The 9,877-nt window shown below is 40.4% G+C and overlaps 1 protein-coding gene across 1 annotated transcript in view; it reads right to left on the bottom strand.

Moving 5' to 3' along the window:
* Positions 1-8,092: 8,092 nt before the first annotated feature.
* grk3 (G protein-coupled receptor kinase 3) overlaps positions 8,093-9,877 on the bottom strand; it is a 108,453-nt gene continuing 106,668 nt past the window's right edge. The window contains exons 20-21 of the mRNA XM_038304215.1: positions 9,109-9,222; positions 8,093-9,034 (exon numbers count right to left, since the gene is read on the bottom strand). Coding sequence (XP_038160143.1) covers positions 8,873-9,034; positions 9,109-9,222 — 276 coding nt within the window. The 3' untranslated portion in view covers positions 8,093-8,872. The remainder of the gene's footprint in view (positions 9,035-9,108; positions 9,223-9,877) is intronic.

Raw genomic sequence — 9,877 nt, 5'->3', positions numbered from 1 at the left:
TCACTGAAATATGATCTGGAACATCTATAAACAAAGGTGTTGATGGCAGCAGCACAGCTGATATTTCTCTCCAGAATGGAGTAGAGATTGAACTAACAAGTTCAGCAGAGTGGGAGAATAGAGATAGAATGAAGCAGAATGATGAAAAAGGGGTCCCTATGTCCTCCAGCAGTCTAAGTCTATAGCAGCATAACTATAGAGATAGCTCAGGATAACCTGAGCCACCCTAACTATAAGCTTTATCAAAAAGGAAAGTTTAAGCCTAGCCTTAAAAGTAGACAGGGTGTCTGCCTCACGGACTAAAACTGGTAGTTGGTTCCACAGGAGAGGAGCCTGATAACTAAAAGATCTGCCTCCCATTCTACTTTTAGAAATTCTAGGAACCACTAGTAAACCTGCAGATAAACTTTTAGGAACATATACGCACCAATCATATCTCTGACATCAGATGGAGTTTGGCCGTTTAAGGCTTTATATGTGAGAAGGAGGATTTTAAATTCTATTCTGGATTTAACAGATAGCCAATGAAGAGAAGCCAGGATAGGAGAGATATGATCTCTCTTTTTGTAAAACTGGCATTCAAAAGTAGCAACATCAAATGCCAGAACAGTTCAATTCTGTTTAATCAATAAAACCTGCTGGGACATCCAGCATCCAGCAGGCTGAGAGACAAGAACCCAAATAAAATAAAATGATGAATGCATTCTCTTTTCATTTTCATTATAACTGTATTTAATGTGGCATAGCAAGCAAAAACTGGTCTCCGATTCTCCATATTATATAACGAAATTCGGTGGGGACGACAATTGTTTATTATTTTCATCGTACGTTTTAGGTTGCAAAATGAATGATACTTGGATTCAAAATAGAAAAAGATCTATTGGTCTAATTGATTTACAGTTTATGTTAGATTTTATTTTGCGCCGCATACAAGTGAGCAGTGTGCAAATTGCACGAGTGTGCAGCTTCAAGGGAATATTGGCGCTCTCACCAAGCTTCCCATTAAGGAGCTGGAAGAGATGTATATGGAGAGGAAAGTCTGGGAGTCTGTTGAGACGGCTCTGATCATGAAAGCTCTCTTCTTTTCCTGAAGTAATCCTTTTATTTCAGGGTTCATCCAGGGCTTGCTGTTTGAGAAACCACTTACTTTCCCACGGGGCATAGTGTTGTCCACAACAAAAAAATAATAGTTTTATCAACTTTAAACTGGAAGTCCTTAAAGTCTCCTTCTCCTCAGGGCATTTCGTCAATGTGTGCCACAACCTTTTTCATCTGTTCAAGGGGTTTATACAATAAATAAGCTGGAGGCAAACAGGTTATGATCTGAGGTCCTCGTGGGCAATTTGCATAGAGTAGCAGCCATTCAAAATGGCCCCTTCCCAGTCAAACGCCAGCAGTCCACTTCCCTCCAACTTCCAGCCACTGGAGTGACCCCCCCATGCATATTTGTTTTACTCAGACTCCACCCTGAATTCACTGAATTACAGAGTCTGACCAGGAAACGGTGCTTCTCTTTAGATCTTATTGTCCACAAATCATGACAGGAAGAACATTTTAGTACAAATATCGATTGTAGGGGACCAGCCAAGGGCCCATTTAGGAAAGTGGACATTCTGAATGGCTACTACTGTTTATTAACATCAGTGTTTTACTGCATCTAGTGATACAGGTAACAGTTAGTGTGGTGAGGGTGGAGGACAGTTTGGCTGTTCAGGGTCCTGATCTGAACCTGATGGTCACCTTTAGAGCAGTGAAAGCCAGACCATGGCTCTGTTCGAAAACCTAGGACGCATCCTTGGAAGACCGGATTCGAAGGCCGATTACGTCATAGCGCGGCGCCGAGGTCTGGTCGGATTCCAAGAGTCCTCGTTATGCGGCCTTAAAGGAGAATTCCGGTTTTTAACACTTTTAGCCCATTTTCTGTAGTGTCCAGGATGAAATCGAATGATCGACACCAAAATTTTGACAATTGGTCCTGTCTCTGCTTTTTGGCTCATTTAGAATCCACCCCTGGCTGCTTCAGAATGGCTTCCATAGAGCATGTCCGATAATGTCCTTAAAACAACCTTAAACGTTCTTTTTGTAAAATATGCTACTCACCGGGTCGTCAGCGCTGTTCAATGACGTTCCAAAAAAAGTTTCGTAAAGAAAAAACGTTCCTGTAGTGTTTTATTTAGCATTCTGTAAATCCCATTGAGTTCTGTTGGAATAGTCAATATTCCCCTGCCACCGGAAACGGAAATGGGGCCTGTTTACACAGTTGTAGTCTTTTCGCTTCACTCTGTGTACTCCGACGTCGAGGTGCTAACGTCTCTGTTAAACACTTTAAAAAACTCTGAAAATGGAATACGAAAGGTGGATTCTTGATTCTCGACGTCGGAGTACACAGAGTGAAGCGAAAAGACTACAACTGTGTAAACAGGCCCCATTTCCGTTTCCGGTGGCAGGGGAATATTGACTATTCCAACAGAACTCAATGGGATTTACAAAATGCTAAATAAAACACTACAGGAATGTTTTTTCTTTACGAAACTTTTTTTGGAACGTCATTGAACAGCGCTGACGACACGGTGAGTAGCATATTTTAAAAAAAGAACGTTTAAGGTTGTTTTAAGGACATTATCTGACATGCACTATGGAAGCCATTCTGAAGCAGCCAGGGGTGGATTCTAAATGAGCCAAAAAGCAGAGACAGGACCAATTGTCAAAATTTTGGTGTCGATCATTCGATTTCATCCTGGACACTACAGAAAATGGGCTAAAAGTGTTAAAAACCGGAATTCTCCTTTAAAATGCGTCCTTCTTTTTGCCCGATTTGAAAGACGGGTCTGATGTATCCTCGGTATTCTTGGATATCCCAGGATTCATTGCGAGACCAAGCAAGCCGTGATCAGAGTAAAGGTTACTTGGTGCCGAACAGTGGGGAAAAATGGAAGTTCAGTTTAATATAATACAAGTCCTTTAATAGTTCCGTCTTGAGATTAATGAAAAATAGTTGTTTTAATGGTTATAGAGTCAGATATGTGGCGGTAATGTTTGGTTTATCTAAAGGTTTTAATCTGTTACTGTGTAAATGGGTTTGGCTGTAATTTAAGGACAGATTCTAACACTGTCTATCTGCAGGGTGGGGACTATAAATCTGATAGGATTTTTATCTTTTTATTGCTGTTTTGCACAATATTCTTAACTACGTATTTTTTGTTGTTGAATATTAAAGATTTTTCAGATATATTTTTTATAAATACATTGTTTAGATTTACTTATATCTTTCTACCCCTTTTATAGAATAGAAAATCCCCTTATTGTCCCACAATGGGCAAATTTACAGCAGCAGAAAGATTATTGAAAATGGTCACACAAATGTGGACCTTAGAAAAATGTATAAGAATAACATAATAGGGAAGAGTTAAAATATAAACAATAAAATACTGTAAAGTGTTTTAACAATATAAAACTGGAGAATAAATAACCAATATGCAGCTATGGACATTTTTACAGTAATGGATATTTGAAAATAGCAGCAACATCAGAGATGTGCAGAATGACAGCAGCAGGTTATTTAACTGACTAAGGTTTCTATCATTACATTTGATTTTATTTGTTCCTGCTCCCGGTGGTTGGAACATTTATTCCACTCTGGATTCTTGTGAGTGTACAGTAGTCTTTGTTCACTTCACAATAAAAAAGAAATAAACAGTTTTGAAAACTTCTGTATTCATTCTTTTCCTGCTTTGTGTGTCAACGTTTACGGTTGCTAAGCAACAGAGCATACGGCGGTAAAACCCACCGAAGGGTAGACCTGTTCGAATTTACAGCCTAAACTCTTCCGGTCTCCTTTTTTTCAAGGACTTCGAAGGATCCAGTCTAGGTAGACCGCGTCCTTGGAGGACACGTCCTAGGTTTTCGAACAGAGCCCATGACTTCAGAAACTTTTGGAAGGGTCAGAGGTCAGAAACACAATCCCAAACCTTGATGTTCATGTGCGAGTGAAGGAAGGGAAGCAATTATTTGGTAAATCAGGTTTTTATCAGTTTTTATGAACATGAATGATGGCTTTTAAAATCCATCCATCCATCCATCCAGTATCTTACACGCTTGTCCCAATTGGGGTCGCGAGGGGTGCTGGTGCCTATCTACAGCAGTCAATGGGCGAGAGGCGGGGTACACCCTGGACAGGTTGCCAGTCCATCGCAGGGCGACTTTTAAAATCCGAAAGTTGAATTAGAATAAAACGATGCCAATAAAGGAGAATTGCTTTGGTTTACACAATCCTAAGGGAAGACAGCTACTCTTAAGTATATATTTCTAGATCTCAATTCCACAACTTTCCAGACTCCATTTCTCTCATCTCCTTTAAAAAAAATACTTCCAAAGATCATTCATCTGAACTTTTAATGTTAGACCCAGAAGATCCAGAGACTATGAAAAAATGATTTATAAATAACATTTAGACAGAACAATTGGGATTAAAAATCCATTAAACTGTGATGATGTAGACATTAAAAAAACATTGTATTACTTGTGTTTACCATCTTTAGTTTTTTTCAACTTCATGGTCATTTAAAAAAACAGTAGTGGTTTAAATATTTATTGAGATGCTTGTGCAACTCGAATATCTTCAAGAGCAAACTTGCCAGAGGTTGCCAAGGCAACCTCAACTCATCATGTATTTGCTTCAGTGTAAAACATCTAAAATTATTTTCTGTGGAAAATGAAAATCTTACAAGCTAAGATGCAACCAAAATGTGTTTTAAATTGCTTTATTAATATAGTAAGGGGTGCAGATTTTGTTGATTCATCTTTTAAAATAATTTCATTCAAACTAAAATGCAATAATCTGCCAGTGCAGGACAATTACACATGGGAAGACTTTTTGTTTTGAGAATATAATTTCAAGAAATCTTACAAAGATGAATTCTTACTGCACTGGCAGATTACTGCATTTCATTTCAGTGGAGTCTTCTCAAAGAAGATTAATAATCTAACAGAATCTAAGATCTTGCTTAGCATGTTAATCTTCAAACAAGATCAAACACTTCTTGGACAGATCCAAGATCCAAAATAGAAAGTCTTTGTACTTGATTTTCTTTTCCTGACATAACAGGGTTAGGGCTAATCAACTAGCAAACACAGAATTAAAAAAAGTGTATTTGCCCTTAATTTCAGCAGGTAAATCAGGTAATCTGCAAATGGAAGGACTATTTTTGCCCTTAAAATACATTTTGCATTTAGATTGAGACATCGTTGTTTTTCCTCTTATTTTAAACATCTTATTCCACATGCTAAAGTTTTATAACTTACTTGCTCAAACTAAGGGAAAAAATTACTTCCTGTTATTTTAACAGGAAGTACTTTACTGTTATTGGCAGTAAAGAAGGTGAGTTTATAAAATAAAAGCAATGTGACACGAGGCAACACAGAAAAAAGATTTTATTCTTGAACTGTTCTTACAAGCAGTCCAACACGCAACTTTCTATCTCAAAAAACAAAACAAAAAAAAATCGTTGAAATAAAAGAAACTTTAGAATATTCACTGAATAATATTACCAGTCAGATAGCTTTTTTTTTTTCCTTTTACCATAATTTGAGGAACCCAAAAGCAGTAGTATTTGTGGCGTGAGAAAACAAGAAGAGTTTCAGACGGGTGTAAACTGGAGGTTTTCTAAAGTAAGCCTCGGCTGAAAGCTGGACGTGTGCGGAGGAGAGACGGGGCTCCTCGTGCACACAATAAATATGAAGAAAAAAAAAAAGCACAGAGTCTGGTGTTTGAACAAAAAATAATCATCTGGAACTTGCAGGTACAATATCTCTAAGAAGTCTTTATGTGCAAGATTTCGAGCTGAAGTCATCACCACAAACAATTATACTCACATCAACATCCCCGACCTCCAGTCATTGTTTTCTACATTAAATCTTTTAAATAAACCTAGAGCGTTTTTGTCATTTCATATACACATATATTTATAGATACTTTTTCTCCTATATGCTGTCCTTTTTTTGCGTGTCCCAGCGAGAATCTGTGACATAAAAGTAAAACGTCCACCGGATGAGGATACGAGTCACTAATGAGGCTCGGTATGCTCCAGACTCGCATAACATACAGTGTGGAGGGGAAAAAAAACAAAAAACCAACAACACAGAACTGGGGATGTGTGTGTGTGTTCAGAATCACCACGGCAACATGGTGGAAAAACCAGACCTGAACACAAACACCAGCGGAGAAACGTTTGGTCACAGTTTTGTACCCTTTCCGACGACACGTCCACCTTAAGAGTCTGTGGGAGTGGATCCAATCGATCGGGCTGCTGATGCGTTTGTGGAGAGAAGCGTCCAAACTGTCCTGCTAGTTCCACTCGTTCATTTTGAAAACAAAAAAAAAACTATTTGGCACATTTAACAACTGGTAAGTAACACATCGGGCTAAAAAGGTGCAATAACAGAACTTTCAATGAAAACAATAAAAACATTTGGTTTACAAAAATAAAAGACACCTCAAGAGGTGGCAAAAATCTCTACAACATAAGATTTCCCCTGACGATAAAGGCTATGTGTAAAAAAAAAAGAGCAATATACCGAAATCAACCCTTTTTCTACTGAAGCTTTTGTATTACAGCTCTGCAAATCTTAAACGCCACAGACGGAAACATCGTACTGCATAAAAATCTAAAAGCCCTGAAATCACAATAATTTCTCCTCCTGCTGTTCGTCCTGTAACACTGCGTGACACCCTGTCCAAGAAAAAAACGTAAACTCCTTCAGCCTGGCCTGATTCACCCATAATCAACGGGAACCATTGTGGATTTGTTTTAAGTAAAATGAAAAGAATCAAACTAAATGAGCTGAACTTTAGCTTCATCTTTATCACCTCTGCTCCAGATATGGCAACAACAAAAAACGTCAAACCGCACATCTGCAGCAACGAGCCAACTCCTGCTTTTAAAACGGCGTGCAGTATTTCAGGATTCCCTGTACTTTGGATAGTTAGGACATGCAGCTTATGCTTGTGACATTACAGAAAAATCAAAGAGAAAACCAAGCGAAACATCTTAAAAGCGGGGATGTTTTTCAAACTAGACACAGAGGACGAAAAATTACAGGCAGAGAGATAGAAAAATCGAAACTGGATTTAGTCCAAGTCGGACCTGAGAGAAGTCTTCAAGCTTCCATGTGGTTGAAAAACTTCATTTTTCAGCACATTTGGCTGAAAGCGACAAACCGAACAAATTATTAAAGCAGCATCTTCTGACAACTTCTACACTGAAGAGTGTTAAGAGTGAATGAGCGTGGAACAAGTGGTGTTTTTGGCCTTTCAGGGGGCGGAATGACGGCTTCAACCACAAGGTTTGGCCATTTCAAAAAATTCCTCATCTGAGCAAAAGACCCTTCTGATTTTGAGGCTTTTATTTTGTAGTCCAAATCAGCTAATAACTCCTTTTAAACCTTCATGTAGAAGAATTCAGGGAACTCAATAAAAAACTCCAACTAGACAACCGCTAGCTGCTAACCATGCTACAGGTAGCATGGTTAAAGTAGCATTAGAATTAGCTGTTGCTGCTAAGGCTGCAGAGACACCATTTCACAGTTTCTGAAGCTTGAACTGCATTTCCTTTTCAATTTAAAATACTTGATCAAAGCGGAATATGATCTTTTAGACTCTGAAACTACGGACCCTTTATTCTGCTTCTGAGAATCCAGAAAGGAAGCATTTCAGTCCTTTTGAAGGAGGCGGACCGTCTTCAAACTAGACGAGGCAAAAAAATCAACAACAAAAAAACAGGCAACACAGCCCGGTCAAACATTTTCTTATTTCTTAGAACACAGTCGGTGATTTGTGAAACTTTTTGTACCATCACGGTGAACAAAAACAGATAAAGGGGAACTTTAAACTTTATTAAAAATACAGCTAAAAATATTGTTGCTAAAGTTGGAGGTTTATTGTTGAACCGGAGACGTTTCCGTGCATCAGATGGGTGTTATTCTACTGGCTGGTTCTACTTTTTCTCTGCTTTACCTCCTTTTCTCATCCACCTTTTCCGTGTAAACCCAGCAGGATGTGATCACGTGGTCTGAAAACGGACCTGCAGTTAACTGCCCCCCCCCAGTACAATGCAAACACAGTGGACTTTAACATTGATGCACAGAGAAAGGGTTGCTTATATACACTGAATATGCTCTGCTCTGCTGCAGGCCTACATCCATGCTTATGCATCCCCAGGTACATTGGTCTTCCTGTTTCCCCTGGCAACCCGTTGCTGTTTGACAGCCAATGGAATCTCGGTCACCATGGAAACAAGCTGCACAGGAGCCTATCTGAAGAGAGTCAGTGGTCCTCTTTTCCAGGACTGGAATGATGAGCTGTTGCCAAAGAGGGGTGGGGGTTGCGGGGGGGCGCTCCATCCGGCCGCTCAGGTGACTCAAGTAAAACGTCCATGTTGGCACTTTGCACACTTCAGTAACTGAGAAGGAGGGGTGAGAGGATAAAGTTGAGCAGCAGGTTTTCCTCTGTTCGGTTTCCCCGGTAGCCGCGCCCCTTCCGCATCCCCCTGGGAGGAGTTCTCCCCTTTGATTGGACCTCCTGCTCATCTGATCCAAAGGCTTTTTCATTCTAGCCTCTCAGGATGTTTTAGAGATCCAATCAAAGGGAGGCTGGAGTTCCTCTCCCTTCTCTCTGGGACTGGCAGAGTGGCGTCAATGAAGAAGAAAATTATACTAAACCTCCTCCTCTTCATCGTGGTGTCAGTGTTGGAATGAGGCTGCTGAGTCCGTACACACACCGTGTCGTGGTGAAGTTGGGGCCGCTGTCTTGTGGAAATTAGTTGGTGCGCAGTGTGTGTGTGTGAGTGTGTGTGGAAATGCGTGTGTGCTCGTTGATTCACAGCCCGTTGCTGTTGCGGTGTGTGAGAGGAGGCTTGGAAAGCTCCACCACGCCGCCTTGGCCTTTGCCGATCACTTTGGGGGCGCGGCGCAGCAGCTTCTGTGCTTCTGTGAAAGTCTCGTTCAGCTCTTTCTTCCACTGCACAAACTCAGGATCACTCTGGGGAAGGCAAAGGAAACAAGAATCAGCGCTCAGGTTCCCGAAGCTTCAACATGGACGGAACGGCCTCCCACCTCACACTGAAGAACGAACTGCTTCCCTCCTTTGATGCGCAGCAGAATGCATTTCTTGTCTTTAACCTGCGTTTCCTCAACCGTCACGATCTGCTCCATCGTCAGCAGGTTTTGCTTTGGAAAGAACAGAAAGAACATTAAGGTGATGTTTCCCTGAGAGCAGCATTCATGCCGATTGGTCCAACATTTCAGATGGAGAACCAGTTCCTGACCTAAAGACCCGTCCATGGTGGAAATAACAGGAAAATCTGCCACCGTATTGATAGGCCTTACCTCTTTACAGTAAAACCACAAACTTTACTGAATGTAGGTGAATTATACTAGAGGCACTCGTACCCCTAGTGGTCCACAAGTGCATTGCAAGCACTGATCTCTATTTCTTCACAGGATTGCTGAAAGCCTGAAAACAGTGAAGCCAGTGGTCGTAATATTGGTACTCCCCACTCCCACCGAGATGCGCCATAAGTATGCCTACATTTGTAGCATTTGACTGCTAAAACAAGCAGCTTGCTGGCTGTGGGAAGATGTTCCACGGGTAATTCCCCTGTCAGTGGATGAACTAACCAAGGAAATCCACATATAGGCCGATGTATCCCATAGTATCGTATGTAGCGTAATATTAGTCCGGCTAGTTCGGACTGACACGAAAATATCGGCTAAATTACCCATTGGCATTGTGTCTAAAGTTAGAAAATAGAAGGTAGAGTAAACAGAAAATAATTAAGTGTGAAAAGTTAATATGTAGAAATGTAGTAATCAATTTTTGGGT

This window comes from Cyprinodon tularosa, unplaced genomic scaffold (assembly GCF_016077235.1).
Source record: "Cyprinodon tularosa strain WSP-4 unplaced genomic scaffold, ASM1607723v1 ctg529, whole genome shotgun sequence".
Classification (NCBI taxonomy): Eukaryota; Metazoa; Chordata; class Actinopteri; order Cyprinodontiformes; family Cyprinodontidae; genus Cyprinodon; species Cyprinodon tularosa.
The sequence above is the reverse complement of the archived record's forward strand: the minus strand, read 5'-3'. Positions and strand labels throughout refer to the sequence as shown.